This window comes from Petromyzon marinus, unplaced genomic scaffold (assembly GCF_048934315.1).
Source record: "Petromyzon marinus isolate PM22_M1 ecotype Great Lakes invasive population unplaced genomic scaffold, UKy_Petmar_22M1.pri1.0 PM_Scaffold_149, whole genome shotgun sequence".
NCBI lineage: Eukaryota > Metazoa > Chordata > Hyperoartia > Petromyzontiformes > Petromyzontidae > Petromyzon > Petromyzon marinus.
The window spans coordinates 30250-50864 of record NW_027423112.1 but is presented as its reverse complement, the minus strand read 5'-3'; the positions used below and the strand labels follow the sequence as shown (position 1 = coordinate 50864).

The 20615-nt window shown below is 50.5% G+C and overlaps 1 protein-coding gene across 5 annotated transcripts; it reads left to right on the top strand.

The window, feature by feature from the left end:
* Nucleotides 1–31: 31 nt before the first annotated feature.
* LOC116953160 (E3 ubiquitin-protein ligase NRDP1) lies at nt 32–16916 on the top strand. 5 transcript variants are annotated; one of them, XM_032973071.2, is made up of 6 exons: nt 32–883; nt 4383–4501; nt 8592–8863; nt 10647–10782; nt 11797–11900; nt 12762–16916. In XM_032973071.2, exons 2-6 carry the CDS (start codon nt 4412–4414, stop codon nt 13111–13113), a joined length of 954 nt encoding a protein of 317 aa, XP_032828962.1. In that variant the 5' UTR covers nt 32–883; nt 4383–4411; the 3' UTR covers nt 13114–16916. The 5 variants fall into 5 exon arrangements, with proteins under 5 accessions (XP_032828962.1, XP_032828960.1, XP_032828961.1 ...); XM_032973069.2 differs by having other exon boundaries at nt 32–968; XM_032973070.2 differs by having other exon boundaries at nt 32–1221.
* The last annotated feature ends 3699 nt before the right edge of the window (nt 16917–20615 follow it).

Genomic DNA, 20615 nt, shown 5'->3' with positions numbered 1-20615 from the left:
GTTCATATCTGCGATTTTAACTCCACTTATCAACGGAGTAAAAAATACACCAAGTTACCCCGTGGGTTATAGGATCGGTTTGCTGTGGGGAGATATTTTGCGCAAAAACAATCGCAGATTACAGAATGCCGTTACGTAATAAGTTACGGTGAAAGTCACGGACAATTTGCAAGGAATATGGCTCGGCGAATGGCAATAACTTATGTCAATAATGTCAATAAATCATGGCAATAATTGATGGGGTAAGTCACGGACAATTGCATTGAATATGGCTCGGCGAATGATCGTGCACAGCAGTCCCATTGCGGACCGCCGCCGTGAACGACGCGTTTGCACACAAAGCCACACGTCGCCTTCCGTAAACAAAAATATATATATATATGCTGTACCAACGGTGAATATAATGGAAGAACTAGAATAACAAGAGTGATAGCATGGGAAATAAACTATGTTGGGAGAAGCCGTTCCGACCAGGTCCTCCGCCTCGTGAGGCGAGGTTACTGTGGGGAGCTGTCATTGGCGGGGTTCTAACCGATTCCAAATGTCACGATTAAAGTACAACTCCGATTCGCACGTCGATTCCCCCCCCCCCCCACTTCCAATCTACAATATGGAATCAATACCGGAATCGAAATAAAATCGGTTCGCACGCCACCCAAAGCACGATTCCATTCACGAAAAGCGAGCTCGGGAATCGATTCGAGCGTTCGTCGAATCGGTGCGTCACGAACCAGCGACGTGTAGGGTTTCACCGCGGACCCAATCAGCGCCGCGCGAGTCGCTGAGGCGGCGTCGGCCGAAGCCGTCGTCAGCGCCCCTCGCTGCCGCTCCGTCTCCCCGAGGACAGCAGAGCGGGAATGTCGATGTCGAGCGGAGGTCTTGGGTGAGCTGCAGGGACGTCCAGCCGCAGGCGACGAGAAACTCATCTCGCCGACGGGGGGAGGGGGGGCCCTCCTCCTCCTCCTCCTGTACGGTGGACGGATACGCTCAGCCGTAAACGCGTTGTTGTTGTTAAGTGGCGCGAGTGGAAACAATAAATAAATTGATGTTTACAGCGGCCGCACGCTGAAGAGTCACAGCGGTGGCTCGGCGTGGGCGCGGCACAAACACCGTGCTGCCTGGAGAGGGTTAATAGCCGGTGGGGGGGGGGGGCGGTCCGGGGGGGGGGGGCGTTAAAGCAGCAAATGACCGCGGACTCCGGGATCGCGTTTCTCCCTCTCGGTAAGCGGGAGGGATGGGGGGCGGGGGGGTCAGGGGGTGGGGGTCAGAGGGGTGGGGGGGGTCAGGGGGTTAGGGGGGGGTCAAGGGGTTGGGGGGGTCAGGTGAGGGGTGGGGGGGTCAGAGGGGTGGGGGGGTCAGAGGGGTGGGGGGGGGGTCAGAGGGGTGGGGGGGGTCAGGGGGTGGGGGAACCCGTGGGTGGGGGGGATCAGAGGGGTGGGGGGTCAGGAGGTGAGGGGGGTAATGGGGGGGTCAGAGGGGGGGGTCAGAAGGTGAGGGGGGTAATGGGGGGGTCAGAGGGGGGGGTCAGGAGGTGAGGGGGTAATGGGGGGGTCAGAGAGGGGGGGTCAGAGGGGGGGGTCAGGAGGTGAGGGGGGTAATGGGGGGGTCAGAGAGGGGGGTCAGAAGGTGAGGGGGGTAATGGGGTCAGAGGGGGGGGGTTAGGAGGTGGGGGAGGGGATTGGGGGGGGGTCGTTTAGGGGGGTCAGGGTTGAGGCCCCCTCTTGCTGCCATTCTCATCCATCGCCCCGTGTTGGTGTGACAGCCAATCAACACGATTGACATCGACTTTGCCATCACCATTAGTCGTACCGTCAACTTCATCATTGTCACCGTAAGCATCTTCATGTGGACCATCACCTGTGCCATCATAACACATCGGCACCATCAGCAGTAACGTCTCCTGTACCATTGTTGTCATCAGCATTGGCTGTACCATCAACATCATCGCCACCGTGATAGACGGCAACATCCCCTGCATCATCAACATCCATCATCACCATCATCAACAGAAACAATCTCCTGTACCAGCAAGAGATACATGTCCAATACCGTTGACATTTACAATATCAACATCATCAACGCCATTATCAGCTCCATGGTTAACATCAACACAAACATCATCATCATCACCACCATCACAGCAACAGTCCCACATAATCCTCGATAGCAACATTAACATCACCAACACATTCACATTTGATCAACAGCAACGTCTCCCAACACCTCTGTTTACACAGCACAACCTCACACCTGTAATGTTTATGTAACTTAGTTGGTAAATGTGCTCAGATCATAATCTGCCCAAGCGAATTTCTAATTTAATGTTGATTATTTGGGCGGTGTTTTCTATTTTTCACGTGATACTTAATTTTGCCCTTATTTATATTTGTTTTGCTTTCGTCATTTTGCTGACTCGGGTCACTATTCCAATTGTGTGTACTGTACGTTGAACTTCTTTCGCACCGTACACAGCCAACCGTGCTAATCGGAGGTGCGTGGGAAGGACATCTAACTTGACACACGGTAATAGAGAGAGGCTATCCTGGTCTCTCGAGGTCTCAGCTGGTGATACACAAACAATTAACACGACCCGTTTAGTCAACCTTAATTAACACCTCCACCAACACCATCAACGTCACGAACGGCATTATCAGCAATATCAGTTAGCATGAGCACCATCATGGGCAAACACCACCATCATCATCAACTACACCACCACCATCAACTACACCACCACCACCATCAACTACACCACCACCACCATCAACTACACCACCACCACCATCAACTACACCACCACCATCAACTACACCACCACCACCATCAACTACACCACCACCATCAACTACACCACCACCATCAACTACACCACCACCATCATCAACTACACCACCACCATCAACTACACCACCACCATCAACTACACCACCATCATCATCAACTACACCACCATCAACTACACCACCACCATCAACTACACCACCACCATCAACTACACCATCATCATCAACTACACCACCACCATCAACTACACCACCACCACCATCAACTACACCACCACCATCAACTACACCACCACCATCAACTACACCACCACCATTACCAGAACGGCCCCATCACTACCATCATGAACATCAGTACAGTACTAACACCACCATCATCATCAACACAATCACTTACCATCGGTACCACCACATCGGTTCCACCATCACCAGCACCTTTACGGCTGTGCTGTGCCATGATGTTATCGTTGCTTTACATCGTTTGAATTGGTGACAGGAATGTAACAATGAAATCAGAGTTGATAAATGTGTTACTGATTTACCCTATGATTGGTTAACCATGGTGACTCATTTATCGTCTACTTATTAATCTGTTTTCTCTCACTTCCATCACTGAAGTGGGTGAGGTGGAATGAGAGCAGAGAGGGTCTGTAACATCACCAATCTGAAGATCCCTGATGTGGAAGCTTCCCCATCTGGTGGCACAACAGTGACATCACAAGTGCACTCTACTTAACCATCGTTAATTTAACATTTATTTTTACCAGGTAATGCCCACTGAGCTATGTAGCTCTTTTTCAGAAGCCACAACTGAAAGCTCAACGAAGTGGCTTATCGTCACGTGGAAATGTTTATATTCTTTGGTGATATCGCATTGGCAGTAGTGCTCAAGCACAACATTCGTTATTGACAATTGTTTAATTTTTTTGGAACTTAAATAGCTTAACACATTTCTCCAGTCAACAAGATTCATCATTTAATGTGTTGATTAGGCCACGGAATGATTCTGGAAAAAAAAATCTGTAATTAAGACCCTCCACCAACTAACAACATCCACACAAATTGAAGAAACATTTTCTCAACAAAATATAGTAATTAGATGCGCAACGTTTCGCTTGAAACTGCGTCGAGCATAATCAGGACAAGAACCATGAAATCGGGAATAAAATCTAGGAAGTTGTAATAACCGTGTCACCTTACCGAGCATCTTAAATATGTGTAATGGTTGTTCCTGTGAAGCCAATCAGATTAACTAAATATTAAACACAATTTAATTCCTAATTTTACTTGTTTCTCTCCTTCAAAACGTTGATTCCTTAGATGCGTTTAAGTCTGGTCAGAAGACTCGCTGGTTTTCCTATGCATTCAAGCGACACCTCACTCCTTGCACTCTTGTCCCTTCGTACATTTTTTTTCTTCCATTCATGGTCTTGTTTTTACCATGACTGTAATTTTAGTTTGAAGCAAAGTTTTTGTGATGCATCTTGAGTCGCGGTGGCATTTTGACGCTTTGTAAGTTGAAATTGCATTTACCTGCCGATCAAACAAGTAATGTGTCTGTGTTGTCGCTGCGCGTGTGTGTGTTTTGTATGTCTGCAGCTGTGTCATTGCTAGGGCAGCTATGAGCCATGGGCTACGAGGTGACTCGGTTTGAAGGAGGAGTGGATGAGGAGCTCATCTGCCCCATCTGCAGTGGTGTTCTTGAAGAACCTCTGCAGGTAGGTAAATCGATTTGGAGGTGACCTTCGTAAACAGGTCAGCAAGGAATGTGGTGGCCAGGTAGCTCGCAGGTGGAGATCGCTGAGCTGGAACCGCTGAGATACCTGGGCTCCCATCAGTTCCTGTGATTAAACTGGTTTCTCAACTTTTGTGAGTTAGCGGTCTCAGTCCATTTACCAATAACTACTGTACCAAAAAAATGCATGCAATACATTGTATTGTATTTCTTTCTGCCCTTAATTGAGGTATTTCTAGCCCTGGAAATTAAAGACGGTTTTTTTTTACTGTCATGTGACGAACATCACTCAGTAGCAGAGCAGGCGAGAAATTGCTTCCTTCTACTAAGTGGATGAGAGACCACCTGAAAGGATGTCAGAAGTAGTTCTGTAGTGTCCACTTCTATTGGCTGTTCATTAACACAGCATTCCGAACGCATTCTCCGTCTCAATACATGATACTGATATCACAAACATTTGGGGGTAATGGCCGACATGTTTTGTGATAGGCGTGAGTAGGTGGTGAGAATGTGGCAACAGTAGAGGAGGTTGTGTAATTCGGTAGTTATTTGGCAGGAAGTTAGCAATCGACTCATCAATTAACCCTTTCTCGTTCCGATGTACATATGTGTACTTCATCAGTGTGTCTTCCGATTCTGTTCCACTGACGTGCGTGTACGTCATCGGAACGAAACTTTATCGGTACCGATCCTCCCACAAGGCCGTTCGGGAGGGTGTGCGGCAGAGTCTGGCGCCAGCTATCCTAGAGTGCGGTTGTGTCTTTACGGTTCTCTGCGGTGAGCACAATGTCTTTAAAAACAACGGCGCTACTTCGCCTCTAAATAATATTAACGCTGAGCCGCTTGCAATTTGCAGACATCTCGGAACGGGAAAGGGTTCAAATACCCATATTCTTTGGTTCTTTCAGTAAAGTCACATCGATAGAAAAAAAAAAGTGAATACCAATAAAAACCACGACGTTTCGATCGCAACACAAGCGGTTGTCATCAGGAAAAGGGGGGTTAGTCTCTAAAGGCAAACTGTTTATAAAGGTTTAGAGATGGGCGTAGCCCAAGTGTGTCAGCAGCATGGGCAGGGCAGCTTATGTTAATGTTGGAGAAAACAACTAAGCCGGCAGTGGGTCTCCACCAAAAGGGCCTCTTGGCAATCATTGCACCTCGCTCCACACACCCACACTGCTGACGGTGGAGGTTGACAAGAAAACACAAATCAAGTCATGACCCAAAGTTGTTGATATACTGATGCCTACCTGATTTCCACCACCATCATCCCAGAAGAATTCCCTCATCAAAACGCTATACCATAGAGCTCAATGTATCTCCGACCATGCACACCTGACCAGTGAACTCAAACACGTACACCAAGCTCTCAAGGCGAATGGATATTCTGACTACACAATCCGCAAAGCCATCAGTTTGTTTGGATCACATGATCCAAACAAACTTTGTGTAAGTTGCATAATCATTCACATTATTTGTTTTTAACCTTGTTCATTATAAATCTTTATTTTTACCCAGGAAATGCTCAATGAGGGTTAAGACTTTTTTTTCCAAGAGAGTCATGCTAAGTTTTAAGAACAGGAGACAATGTGGTTATGCGTTTCCACATCGAGTAATTTTGTGGCGGTTTAAAATATTTGGTCAACCTGGACTGTGAAGCCGACATACATGGCCATAGTATTTTTAGAATAACGCCTTGGGATCTCTGACGTCCAATGTGAAGCCGGTATGGTTGACCACAATATTAACCAGGGCGGCCGAGCGGCTTGAACCACCGATGAGTCACGTTTCTTACGTTTCTTCACTTAATTTTAGGGGTTGGAAAGGTGGGGCGGGAGAACGTGGGGAGCAGGGCAGAGGGGATGAAGGTCGGGTCGTTCTCTGGGCTCAATGTCGCCTTTTAATTTGACTTCAAAGCCACGTCTGAAACGTGTTTGAAAGCGAGAGGCGTTTGCTTCTTGGCTTGCATGTTCTTTGAAGGCAAGGTCTGCAATGTTCCAACCTCTGGCAGTGTGCTACTGCACCAGATGGCTTACAGTGCCTGCGTCTTGCTCTTTTAATACATTTTCCTATAGTCTCCCGATTGCAGTGCTACTATCTGCGTCGTGTCACGAGACACGCGCCCGTTCAAAACCCTTTTAGCAACCAGTGTCGGAGAACAGCCCAAGAAGATGCGTCAGCAGGGCTACGACTGAAGACTCCTCAATGGGCCTCGTTATTCCAACTCTGCGTTTGCTGCATGCCAATCGGACAGAAATCCTCCATAATAATGGTCGCGAAATGCCTACGTGTTAAACAGAAAACTCCCAATTGTCGGAGCTCAAAGAGACTGAATTAATGTCTAAAACCCAGTTTTGTGTGTTCACTTACAACCCCCCTTTCCAGTCCACTGCTGGATGAGGGCTTGTCCACACCATGTGGGGGTTTATTGGACCATACTTCACCACGCTGGCCAGTGTGGGTTTGTGAAGGCAGGGAGCAAAGATGTGGGAGTATGGTAACAGTACAACACTTAATGTTTCCTGCACGTCACTCTGCTGACAACAGTAGCCTATAACACCTGTTATGCATGGTTGTCACCAATCAAGCATTATCCAGGCTTAACCTTGTTTATCCTCCAGGGTGCAAATGATAAAATTGTCTCATTGAGTAGAGCCATAGAGCAACATCGTTCCCTACAGGAAAACTACTGCTGACTGTAATCATTTGTGAAACAATAGTGCCTTTGTGATAGCCTCACGCCTTAAGAATGGCGGAAATACCAGATGTACCGAGGATAATGATCTGGCGAGATGGCGCTCATTCCGTGCGATTTTATAATCGGATTGGTTAATAATCAGATGTTTGTTTCAATCGTGTCATTCGTGCAAATATCGTGAAATGCTGGAGAGTTTGCAATGAGCACAGATTTTGCATCGGGGCGAGGGAAGCCACAGACATGGGGCAAGGCAGCCAGAAGTGATGTCAGCTGTTGCCAGCGCTTTGTGGTCCTTTATTTGAATGTTTGGCCAACAGGTTTAATGGGTTTTTATGCATGTGGGAGTAAACCAGAATACAGGGAGAAAACCCAGGTATGCGAGGGGGATAACACACGATCCCTGTACGGGCGGAAATGAGTCCACTTGCTGTACTGCCATCACACCCTGGCAAGCCAGGAGGTGGCAACGTCAGCTCTCGCGGGTAGAGAGGGAGTTTCGTGAATTTGGGCGCCGCACATGGTGTGTAGTGATATCGCGCGAATCGCTACGAGCCCAGCAACCTAAGTTATTCCACTTGGAGCCAACATCTGTGACAAGTATATGAACCGGTCCTGGACCAACCATAGGTCAACTCAGCCTTAAATGAGTATCTGGTGCGGTATGTAAACGTCAGCACTAGGGCGTGGTGCTGGCCACCTATCCCCTCGAGCGGCACCACCGATTAGCATGGTTGGCTACGTACAGTGCGAAAGAAGTTTAACATACATACATAATACAGGTTTTTTGGGTTAGGTCGCGTAAATATATAAATGTGTCGTTAAAACCCGCCACCACCCGACACAGCCTATTAGTAAGGTTTGTCATGTAAACAGAGCATGCCAATTCGTTACTAGTATGATATTGGTCACGATAACCTAAGTGTTATACATACATACGTTGACAGCACTTGCCCCAACAGTCGGTTGTTAAGGCTATACCGAGGATCATTGTAGGATGGTGACATGGCCCAGTGATAGTGCGTTCGCTGCTTGTTGCAGAGGTTCGAATTCGGTCGGCCACTCTGGTTATAACTGCAGGCATATTTACCATGAAATATGCACCAACTACTTCACAGTGGACATTAAAGATCTCGTGATATGAATTGAAAAAGTAGGCCATGGTCCAAATTTGTCAAATCTTACAAATTACTTCCAAATTTCTCGATTGCGATTGGACATAGTAATATCACCCCTGCTGTGAAACAACTGCAAGCTATGTAAAAACATGGTTCCGTCGTGGCAGTCTTGCACTGTAAGAATTGCGCGGGTACCAAATGTTCTCAATGATAAATTGTTATTATTTGTCTTTTGTGTGTTGCGTGTGTGTTTTGCCCAGGCCCCGCAGTGCGAGCATGCGTTCTGCAGCGCCTGCATCCACCAGTGGCTCCTGCGGCAGCAGACGTGCCCCGTGGACCGCAGCGTGGTGACGCCGGCGCACCTGAAGCCCGTGCCGCGCATCATGCGCAACATGCTGTCCAAGCTGACGATCCGCTGCGAGAACGCGCCGTCGGGCTGCACCGCCATGCTGCGCCTAGACCTTCTGGCGTCACACCTCGCTGACTGCGAGCACAACCCCAAGCGGCCCGTGCCGTGCGAGCAGGGCTGCGGGTAAGCAGTCCGCAGCAGCAGGGGTGCGGGTAAGCAGTCCGCAGCAGCAGGGGTGCGGGTAAGCAGTCCGCAGCAGCAGGGGTGCAGGTAAGCAGTCCGCAGCAACAGGGGTGCGGGTAAGCAGTCCGCAGCAGCAGGGGTGCGGGTAAGCAGTCCGCTGCAACAGGGGTGCGGGTAAGCAGTCCGCAGCAGCAGGGGTGCGGGTAAGCAGTCCGCTGCAACAGGGGTGCGGGTAAGCAGTCCGCAGCAGCAGGGGTGCGGGTAAGCAGTCCGCTGCAACAGGGGTGCGGGTAAGCAGTCCGCAGCAGCAGGGGTGCGGGTAAGCAGTCCGCTGCAACAGGGGTGCGGGTAAGCAGTCCGCAGCAACAGGGGTGCGGGTAAGCAGTCCGCAGCAGCAGGGGTGCGGGTAAGCAGTCCGCTGCAACAGGGGTGCGGGTAAGCAGTCCGCAGCAGCAGGGGTGCGGGTAAGCAGTCCGCTGCAACAGGGGTGCGGGTAAGCAGTCCGCAGCAGCAGGGGTGCGGGTAAGCAGTCCGCTGCAACAGGGGTGCGGGTAAGCAGTCCGCAGCAGCAGGGGTGCGGGTAAGCAGTCCGCTGCAACAGGGGTGCGGGTAAGCAGTCCGCAGCAGCAGGGGTGCGGGTAAGCAGTCCGCAGCAACAGGGGTGCGGGTAAGCAGTCCGCAGCAGCAGGGGTGCGGGTAAGCAGTCCGCTGCAACAGGGGTGCGGGTAAGCAGTCCGCTGCAACAGGGGTGCGGGTAAGCAGTCCGCTGCAACAGGGGTGCGGGTAAGCAGTCCGCTGCAACAGGGGTACGGGTAAGCAGTCCGCTGCAGCAGGGGTGCGGGCAAGCAGTCCGCAGCAGCAGGGGTGCGGGTAAGCAGGCCGCTGCAAGAGCAGCAGCAGCAGCACCCTCGATGACCCTGCCGCTCACTCCGTAAGGATAATGGGTTCCCTCCGGGTTCTCCGATGTCCTCCCATAGCCGAATGCACGCGATTTTATTGGCATTGGGCAAACATCCTCATCCAGGACCCTCCTGAACAAGAGTCCTCTGACTCAGTGTGGCTTTCCTGGATAAAGAATTAAATATTATTTATATATCTGTGTGTTAAACGCTTGTACACACGGAATTTTAATTACAGGGTGCTTCAAAAACACTTATATGGGACTATCGTTTTTAATGGAAAAAGAACGGACAATACACTGTAACATAACAAATGTATGTTAATGGCTTCACAAAGTCAAAGGTGGTCTCCAGAGCCTGGAGGCACATTTCTTGTAATATTGTTGCAAATTCTCAGAAGTGTTAAAACAAATGTAAGCACCCTGTAGTTTAACTACTTGGACGCGAAGTACTCTTTAGTGAGAAATTATGACGAATGCCATGAACCCGGCAACCGTACATTACTCATCGATTTCCTACTCTCCATAGCAACAACTTATTACGTGACTTGACGTTCAAATGAATTATGAATCATTGGAAATTTGTAATTGTTTTCACTTATGCACAAATTCCAACAGTGCCTTAATTTTTGTATATAAATAAAATAGACTGCCGCTTAGTTCTTAGCATCGGAATCAAATGAATCGGTGCGGCACCTGTGAACGCGAGCCCCGTTGACACCAGCCTCGTGAACGCCAGTCCCATGAACGCGAGCCCCGTGAACACCAGCCCCGTGAATTCGACCTCACATGAACGCGACCACCGCGAACGACACCCCCGCGAACGCGACCCCCTTGCGCACAGCGTTGGCGTTCCCCCCTGACGTCCACGATTTGCGTCCTCAGGCTGATCGTCCCCAAGGACGAGATGAATGGCCACGTGTGCGTGCGAGACCTCCGGGCCCTCGTGCTCACTCAGCAGCACAAGCTGAGCGACCTGGAGAAGATGGCGGCGGAGCACCGGCACCAGCTTGCCGAGCAGGTGGGGGGCACGCACACAAAGACAAAGGTGCCCCCCGTCGCCCACCCGGGCTTTTGGGGCAAGTGCTGTTAGCGAGCGCCGATGAATGCCGACACGGTGCACGAGGGTGTGGGTGGCAAGCACTACGCCCGGCCACCTTTGTCTCCCCAGTGTTGTCACATGCCGCACTGGGTATACGTTTAAGGCTGAGTCGACATAGCGGAAGCCCAAGACCGGTTTCATACAATCGTTACCGATGGTGGCTGTGAGCGGAAATTGAACTCGGGCGGCTGGGTTCGTAGCGCAGTGTGCAAACCACTGCCCCACCATTGGCACGCTCAATTCACGCACTCATTGGCAGGCACTCGCTCGCACGCATTCAAGCACACAAGACACGTGAGCTAAGTCACGTCCACACACATACATGCACAGCCAGGCAGACACACACACACATGCAGGCAGCATGCACACACAGGCAGGTGGTCACGCACGCATTTAAACACGCATGCGCACGCAGACGTACGCACGTGTATAGGCGTTCACGCACGTACTCATACACATGCTCAGGCTAACACACACACAGACTGTTGGGGCAAGTCTTTGTTAATGAGCACCTATGAAGGTCGGCACAGCACACGAGGGAGTGGGTGGCCAGCACCACTTCCGACCGCGGTTGTCTCCTCAATGGTGATGTTTACACACCTCACCTGGTACTCATTTGAGGCTGAGTCGACCTAGGGGAGTCCCAGGACCGGTTCAGATAATCGTCGCTGATGTTGGCCGTGAGCGGGAATCGAACTCGGTTCACCGGGTTCATAGTGCAGCGTGCTAACCGCTACACCGCCGCTCCCCACACGGACAGACAGACAGGCACATGCCATCACTTTCGTGCAGGCAGGCAGTCGCTCCCATAGACACATTCTCACTCGCTGTACAGCTAAGCCACCTGGCTGGTTTGTGAGACTTACGAATTCTCTCAGTGTAACACTTTCACGTGTGTGATCTAGATGTGAGTTTGTGTGCCGTTCATTGCAGAAGCGGGAGATCCAGCTGCTTAAGGAGTACATGCGGGCCCTGAGGAACTCCACCGCAGTCCCACGCAGCATTGAGCAGCCCTCTGAGCAGAACGAAGTGTTGGGGTGAGAAATCGGTGATCCTGACTCGAACCATAGCCCTAGCATAACCCTAACCTGACTCTCACCATAGCCTGAACCTAACTCTAGGCCTATCCTAATTCTTACCCAACCGTAGCCCTAACCTATCTCTAAACGATAACCCCAGCCTACCTCTAGCTCTAGCCCTAACATAACCCTGAACCTAGCCCAAACACTAACCTAACCATAACTATAGCACAAGCCTAACCCTAACTTAACTCTAACCACAGTATATTAAATATAAATGTTTAATAGAGCTTACAATGTATGAATATTGTGCTGTATATTGCTGGCCGCTTGTCCCCTTGCTGCTGGGGGTCTTGTTCTCTGTTGGAGGGTGTCTATGCCGGCTGCCTGCCCAGTGTCTCCAGTCTTCCCGGCCGTCTGCGCTTACTGTTGGGTGTTTTGATGCCTCTGTTTGCTGAGTATCCGTCCGTGCTCGCCGCTGGGAATGTCCTCTTTTGCTGGGTGATTGCTCAAGCTGGAGGTCTTGTTCTCCATTACTGGGTGCTTCTCTTTGTTGCTGGGTGTTCTTTGGTCACTGCAGGTTATTGTCCCCTGTGTTGCTGGGCATCTGTGGTCACTGATCGGTGCTTGTGCCTTGAAAGGCTTCTGTGCCGTGTTGCCGAGTGGTGCCCCGTGTTGCTCGGCGTCTGCTCGCTGCTGGATGTCCTCTGTGTTTGCCGGATGCCCGCAACTCGCTGCCGTGTGTTTTGATCCCTCTATCGTTGGGCGTCTTGACTCACCGCCGTGTGTCCCGTTTCTCGCCCGCGCGCTTCCGCTGCCCTCCGTCCCGTCCCGTCCGTCCGTCCGGCCCGCCCGGGCCGCCCGCGGCTGCCGCCGTAGGTGGGTGAACGCGCTGCAGCCGGCGCGCGTCACTCGCTGGGGCGGCATGATCTCGACGCCGGACGCCGTGCTGCAGGCCGTCATCAAGCGCTCGCTGCTCGAGAGCGGCTGCCCGCTCGCCGTCGTCACGGGCCTCATCGAGAACTCCCACGAGCGCAAGTGGCCGCCGGGCCTGAGCACGCTGGAGACGCGGCAGATGAACCGCCGCTACTACGAGAACTACGTGACCAAGCGCGTGCCGGGCAAGCAGGCCGTGGTGGCGATGGCGTTGGAGAACCAGCACATGGGAGACGACATGATCGTGGAGCCGGGCCTCGTCATGATCTTCGCGCACGGGGTGGAAGACGTATAACGCGTGCGTGTGTCGGGCAGAAAGGGCCGGGCGCTTGCGCGCTCGCTTTCCGGCCGTTCAGCGGACATCTGCCACCGGGGGGCGTCCCCCTGATGCTTGGACGGATCCTAGAGGTACTTTTTTTTATATATACAGTTGCTGGGCACAGGCCCAAAGGCACCATAAGATCAAATGGCCAGCAACAAATTGTCACTATCAAAATTGTAATAGATGAGGGTTTACGGGTTTCTTGGATTGAGTTAGTGATTGTGAAAAGAGGCGATGGGAAGAAATTCTAAAGTGAAGCAGTGGGGGGGATGGGGGGAGCAGGAAGAGAGTTGCAGCGACCTGCAGTCTGGTGGTTGAACGCAGAGTGGATGAGAAGAAGTGGTCAGTCTGGAAGACCAGATTCCTCAACATGGCTGGAGGAATCAATGTCCGAATCACTGCAATGGAGGCACGGTATAAATACTGATGATTTATGAGGAAGGATTGAGCCGTTATCTCTGGAGTCTAACTTCAAATAATAATACAAAATATTTAGAGAAAAACAATTTCCCCACCATTTTCCAGTCGTGCCATCGGCGTTGTGAGGCGAGACAAACAGATTCCCTTCGGGGTTCTTCTGCCAGCGAAGGGGTCTCGCGTCACGTCGACTCGGAGAGCGGCCCCCTCCCCGAAGGTGACGTCGCAGAGCCCCGGCACAGGGCTAGGCTGTTCAACTCACCACACTTCAGGATCCAGTTTAATCACAAGCGGCTGCAACCTGGGATTGAACCCGGGTCCCCATTGCTGCCGGCTCAGTGCTCCAACACGGCTGTTATCCCTCTGAGCCACTTGGACACTTCCAGCCTCGAGAGACTTCTCAAGAATTTGTGGAGCCTCACAATGACTTACTTCTTGCAGCTCTGGGACGATGGTTTGAGGGTTTTTTTGTTTCCAGAAGCAACGTCAACGGTTTCAAGTAAAATGTCAAAAGAAAGGGAAAACCGATACCCAGCAAACTACACTACCGGCCGTCGCGAGGTCAGGGAGCGACCCTCGGCGTGACGCGTCTCACCTGGTGACATGAAGGTCACAAAAAACTCAACAAAATATTCTGAATGCTGAAATAAAGTTCTATTTTCACAGAAGCTGTGGTTTTAGTAAATGCAATGTGAAATATGATACATGACATGTGGTGGAGAGGGAGAAGGTTTGATTTCGATGAATACTTTGGGGAAATATATTTAAATTTGTTTAACGTTTCCTTATTTGTATCATTATTTCCCATGTGTCAGTGTCAAATAATTTGACTTCTGTAACCCACAGATTTCTGTCTTTGTCCTGTAACTTCCAACGCGAACGGATCTCTTGTTGCTTCAGATTATCGTGGCAAGTGCTGCGAGCGTAAGCGAAACACGTCGTGACTTGGTTTGGTTATTTAAGAACGCATCCGTGTAAAGTGATATATGTGCTTGAGTGGTGAGAGTGATGAAAATTTAAATGCAGAACACTTGAGAGCGTCAGGATAAAAGCCTCAATTTTACTCGAGAGTTTCCAAGTTTCGTCTCATGCTGGCGCCCACCAGCGTTGAGTTTTAACTTTGTTTTGTTCAACTGGGCGAGTACTCTTGAGTGGCAGCGTTGCCCTTGCATCTCAGCCTGATTGAACTGCACAACCCCAGCAGGGATGCACTTGTCAGAGTAGGGACAGGATTTCCGAGTGGAGATATATTCTACTTCGCTGCGTGTGAACATGAAAAATAATCTAAAATTAAAAACGAAATACTTTGGCATAACGTTAGATTGCGATAAGTGTGTATCATTTGCCCACGAAGCTTTCGAAATACTGGCCATTCTTTCCATCCTGTTTGAGTAGGAAATATAATCATCACCATCCAATAATCATCAGTCATGTTTGTTTCTGATTGACAGCGTCGTCGTGATCACCATTGCTTTAACAGGGTTGTCCTGATGATAGTTCCACAATTCTCGATCTTCCAAAAGTGTCTTTGATGTTACTCCAATTTACCCCTCCCTCCCAAAACGTCCCTGTCTTTTCATTCCACATTTCCCTCGACCTGCCCGCGTATCTCCCACCCCCATATGCCGATCCTGGTCACCTCTCTTCATTCTCGTGTCTGGACCACTTCAGTCTGAACTTTTTGCACCCACGTGATTTTAGTACAAACTCGCGCAACCTCCGGCGGCGTGGTTTTCATGTCCAAACACATCTCTCGTGCCGCTTATTGGGTGCATGGTGGCGCTTAAAGTAACACACCGAAGTCTGCTCAATAGGTCATTTAACAAAGTGGCTCACCTTTGCACTTAAGTAAACTGAACTATTAAGGAAATGTCAGTCACCTTATTGTTTTGCTATTGTGAGCAGTGTTCATGCAAACGGCGGTGAGAGTTGTATCGTTTGTGCTTGTGCACCACTGCCAACACGGTCCCTTCGCTCGGTGCTCAACTACATTGGCCGTTCGTAGAACACAACCAAACACTCAAGTTATATGTATTCTTAGGAAGGAGTCTGCTCAAAGGAGTGTTTGAAAGCAATGCTGCTGCGGGCAACAGTAGTACAAACTGTGAGCATGTGACGATACAAATCGGTTCTTACGCTCGCGAATATCTGCATCAAACACTGCCCTTGAGAATGTTTTCACGACGTCTGTAGCATGACATGGAAACGACACGACTGACTGGCACGTTCTTGCCACCCGCTATTTATTAATATATTTATTGTTGTCATCATCGTCGTCCTCATCCATTATTCACTTTACATCCCAGTGCAGAAACGGTACAAACGAGGCAGTTAAGAGAAAAACACAACAACAACGAGGAGGAGGTGTAAACAACGGAGCGACGTCAGCCGAAGCGGCACCGTCGAAGGGGGTAGTCGTGCTGCACGTGGTCGCAGCAGGCGGATTGTCGGTAGCCGGCAGGAGTCGCCGCTGGTTAGCGCACTCGTGTGCATCGCACGAGTTGCGAAAAACAAGGACGATTGAACACTTTAGACGTACATACACTCGTGGCTTGAGTACGACAATTCTCAACTCGGTGATCCACTTCCCTCCTCGTGCGGTCACTCGTCAACACAGAGATGTACAGAGCGCGCGCGCGCGTTTCATCAGCAGCCCGCATATACATTTCCACACGAACTCAATGTAGCGATAGTGTTTGTTGCATATTGAGGTGAGCAACTCGGGAGGTTGGGAATAAAGCTTGGCAAGAAAGTGCCGCGTAGAAGTCGGGAGAGAGGGAGGTGGTGGCGGGTGGGACGCGTGTTGCAGGGCGCAGGAGGAGGGGACACCCGGGGCGGACGTTAGCGCAGTGGCGAGCCCGAGGTGAGCGACAGAGCGAGGCGCAAGACCTCCAGCCCTGCGATGTCCGGGCGTGTTGATGCGACTCGAGGAGGAGTGGGTCCTTCGGAGGTCGGGTGGCGATCATTTGGCAACGGTTTGCAGTGCAGTGACTTGCAGCGGAGCAAAGCAATAGCGACGCCTTTATGGGTTGTGCAGTTCGATTGGGTGATGGAGAGAGTTGAACAACGCTGACCAACGCTAATAGGGAGATGATGCCGCGCATAATATCTCGTCGGAAGGTGCAATTGTAACCCAGCTGCACCTGCAACTATTAGAACTTGGGCTTTTCCCCTGATAGCCCTTACGGTTTTATGTGTTTTGTACGATATATGCACACGCGCACATATGTTACAAGGTAGAAGTGAAATATGAACTATTCTGTGGAGCTGAATGAATGATCGATGTCTGAGGAATGCCCCGTGTCCATACACATGTTCCGTGTCCATGAACTATGTCCAAATACAAGCGGTGATCAGAAGGCCTCTGTCCCGATATTGTTAGAAGGATTAGCATTTCGAAGCGGAAGAGTCAGTTTCAGCTTTTGCATTCGTTTGAAATAATCACTCTTGTTGTGTGTTCATCAAAAAACGAGACATCTGAGCTGAGAGCAGGCCTATGTTCACAATGAAGCCATGCTGCCACAGGAAGTCCATACTGACGATGGAATCCTTAGAATAATCTACCACATTTGTGTTCCATGGTTAAGCGGTGGTGTCCAGGATTTAAATACGGGAGGGAATCTTGAGATCCGTGTTTGGGCACCCTCCACCATTTACAATTTGTGAATGCCAATTAAATTCGTAATCTCCTGAAATTCCTCTGCATAATTTGATCATAAGGAATATTTCCGAGTCTGTCGGCCCTTTTATGTGTTTCACAAGCGTTAACAACCGACAGTTTTGTGGTAAACAATGTCTCTGGTTGCCCAGAATCTTGACCATCAACTAGAAGTGAACCAGAGTACGGGCATGGTCAGGTGCTGCAGGGAAATCCAGGACCTGTTTGTGACAGGTTTGTGGCAGTATATGATATAGTGGCTTTCCTTATCTTGAATGCAGAATCGAAGGCCAGAGATGTAACTGGAAACAATGGATTCGCCTCTTCTGACCTCTTCTGGCAAAGTGATAGCCTCTGGTGAGATGCAGTTAAAGCCATTCCGACTTTATAACTCACAGGCTTCACCACAGGCTGTGCGGGTTCTTCTCAAGCCGCCACCCAGCTGGATAAACAAAGCTGGGTGGGGATGATTCAAGCCTTGGAATATTGTAGGACCAAGTGCATTGCACGTCAAGGGAAAGGTGTAAACAACCGTTTCGTTAAGGTCACTTTGTTTTCCCTGTCAATCGGAATCAGAATATGTATTTATACTGGAGGAATCCGATGAGCTATAAAGCTCTTTAACACGTCCAGTCGGGGCGCGTCAGAACGTTACAACAACACACAGTACAAAAACACGATAGGAGTGCCAAGTATTGTAAAGGAAAACAAATCACTTAAACATATACAACTAAAACTAAGCTGTGTTTTATCTTGCCAGGTAAAGCCCACTGAGCTGTTAGCTTATTGTTCAAAAGCGGCCTGGCCACAAACGATAGCTCAACGATGTGGCTTATCATGTTGACATTTATATCATAAAAATAATCTAAACAATCTAGGTTCTCTATCACTCCTTGTATGCGTGACTGAAAAACAAATCGCTCCAAACAGCTGAACACTTGCTCCTGGTTCACAGACCGCTGCTGGTTCACAGATTCCGCTATCAGTAGGCAAGTTGTTCACAGTCAACAGTGGTAAAGGTAATAATCATCTCTCTACCCGTTGATGATTGCCATTTACGTACCAATGAGGCTATTTACGTCGCTTGTTCATTTCGCTCTACACTGACGTTGCTCATCATTTACGTTTGTTTACTGCGAGTTGGCTGGCAATTGTCAGAGGCTGCCTGCTGCTGGAGCAAAGTTGTAATGTAGAGAGATCCGATGCCGAAATGATTAAAGGTATCCTGAGAGTCATGCGGATTGTTCGACTATACTTCACCACCCCGGTCGGTGCGGGTTTGTGAAGGGAGCACTTCAGACGCCCCACCGTCTCGCGTCTCACCCAGTGCCTGGTTGGTTTGTGGGTGTGCCTGGTTGGTGCGTGGGTGTGCCTGGTTGGTGCGTGGGTGTGCCTGGTTGGTGCGTGGGTGTGCCTGGTTGGTGCGTGGGTGTGCCTGGTTGGTGCGTGGGTGTGCCTGGTTGGTGCGTGGGTGTGCCTGGTTGGTGCGTGGGTGTGCCTGGTTGGTGCGTGGGTGTGCCTGGTTGGTGCGTGGGTGTGCCTGGTTGGTGCGTGGGTGTGCCTGGTTGGTGCGTGGGTGTGCCTGGTTGGTGCGTGGGTGTGCCTGGTTGGTGCGTGGGTGTGCCTGGTTGGTTTGTGGGTGTGCCTGGTTGGTGCGTGGGTGTGCCTGGTTGGTGCGTGGGTGTGCCTGGTTGGTGCGTGGGTGTGCCTGGTTGGTGCGTGGGTGTGCCTGGTTGGTGCGTGGGTGTGCCTGGTTGGTGCGTGGGTGTGCCTGGTTGGTGCGTGGGTGTGCCTGGTTGGTTTGTGGGTGTGCCTGGTTGGTGCGTGGGTGTGCCTGGTTGGTGCGTGGGTGTGCCTGGTTGGTGCGTGGGTGTGCCTGGTTGGTGCGTGGGTGTGCCTGGTTGGTGCGTGGGTGTGCCTGGTTGGTGCGTGGGTGTGCCTGGTTGGTGCGTGGGTGTGCCTGGTTGGTGCGTGGGTGTTCCTGGTTGGGGTGTGGGTGTGCCTGGTTGGTGCGTGGGTGTGCTTGGTTGGTGTGTGGGTGTGCCTGGCCAGTGGTTGGTCCGCAAGTCTTCAAGACTCCTTCGCTACCAAGGCAAGTGCCCCACTTTAGAACGTGACCATTATCCCGCACCTCCGACCAGCACGATCGGCTACGTGCGGTGCGAAAGAACTTCAACATGTAGTAGATATGCATTTTTATTGTTTCCTAAGGTGCTCTGTAGAACGCCACATCTCAGTCTTAGCGCACGAGTTAAATCCCAGCTGCGAATGACCAAATCATCATTCCACGGGGTTTATTAATCAGGTTCCGCTTTGTGGGAAGTCCACACTCGTTCTCCTGTGTAGAGAACGGTACTCGATGGCTAGGAGATGTTAATTCCCTCGCCTGGTATGCAGGAGGTCGTGGGTTCGATCCCGACCCTGATGACGCCTGCTGCTGCTGTGTATTTGGAGTTTGCGGTGTCACTCCACGTGGTCGTGCGGATTTTTCTCCGCTCCTCCGGTTTTTCCCTCCACATTTAGAAACATGCATTTGGAGCATTTGGCTGCTATACATTTCCACGTGATAAGCCACTTCGTTGAGCTATTATTTGCTACGTAGCTCAGCCTTACCCGGTAAAATAAAAATAGTAGTGGTAGTAGGTAACTCAGAAGGTTGCGAGTTCAAATACTTTGATGTAATCATGTGAGGACAAGCAACCCACCTCGTGAAAGACCTCACGGAGAAGGTCCCTGGCTTCGATTTTACGCGAAACATTCGGGAAACCAAAGACCCGATCAGCACAAAACCGCGCAGAAATGCAAAAATGAACAACTCCCCGATGTGCTGCGACTGTGGTCACCGCTTCCACTGTGGTGATATCTGCACGTGTTTAACTTCCTCTTGTTCCACGTCTTCCTCCCCCGACATCCTCTGCTGAAGCTGCGTCCACAGCCCAAACTTGGGGCCCTCGTCGGCGACTCTCCTGCCGTGTCCAGCCACGTGTGGAGTCTGTCGCGTGGCGCACATGGGCAAGAGGACACTTGTTGTGCCCGTGAATTTGGGCTCTCGCGGGGTGTTATTATCAATTATTCATTTAGCGCTTTTTTATCAATCGTTATCAGTTATGCTCGATTTCTCATAACTTTATGGCAATCAGTATCGTTACTCGCTTATTTACTCGGATTTACGATGAATCTTATCGTAAACTGAACTTGCGATATTGCTGCCATGTCTTACGTCGTTATTTACTCTGACCCCAGAGGTCCAAACATAGCAATGAGGGGGGAGCTCCCGTTGTTGTCATGACAACCTCACCTCCATTTCGTCACGTCAACCTATCCCTACTCCCTATCGTGATGACAAACTAACCCCACCCCCTGTCGTCATGACAACCTAACCCCACCCCCCCAATCGTCA

What these genes read in the sequence shown, in the direction of transcription:
- LOC116953160 (XM_032973071.2), top strand. Translation starts at nt 4,412, where the DNA reads ATGGGCTACGAGGTGACTCGGTTTGAAGGAGGAGTGGATGAGGAGCTC. An exon ending in GGCACCAGCTTGCCGAGCAG is followed by an intron (nt 10,783 to 11,796) that starts GTGGGGGGCACG and finishes CGTTCATTGCAG; the next exon opens with AAGCGGGAGATCCAGCTGCT. An exon ending in GAGCAGAACGAAGTGTTGGG is followed by an intron (nt 11,901 to 12,761) that starts GTGAGAAATCGG and finishes CTGCCGCCGTAG; the next exon opens with GTGGGTGAACGCGCTGCAGC.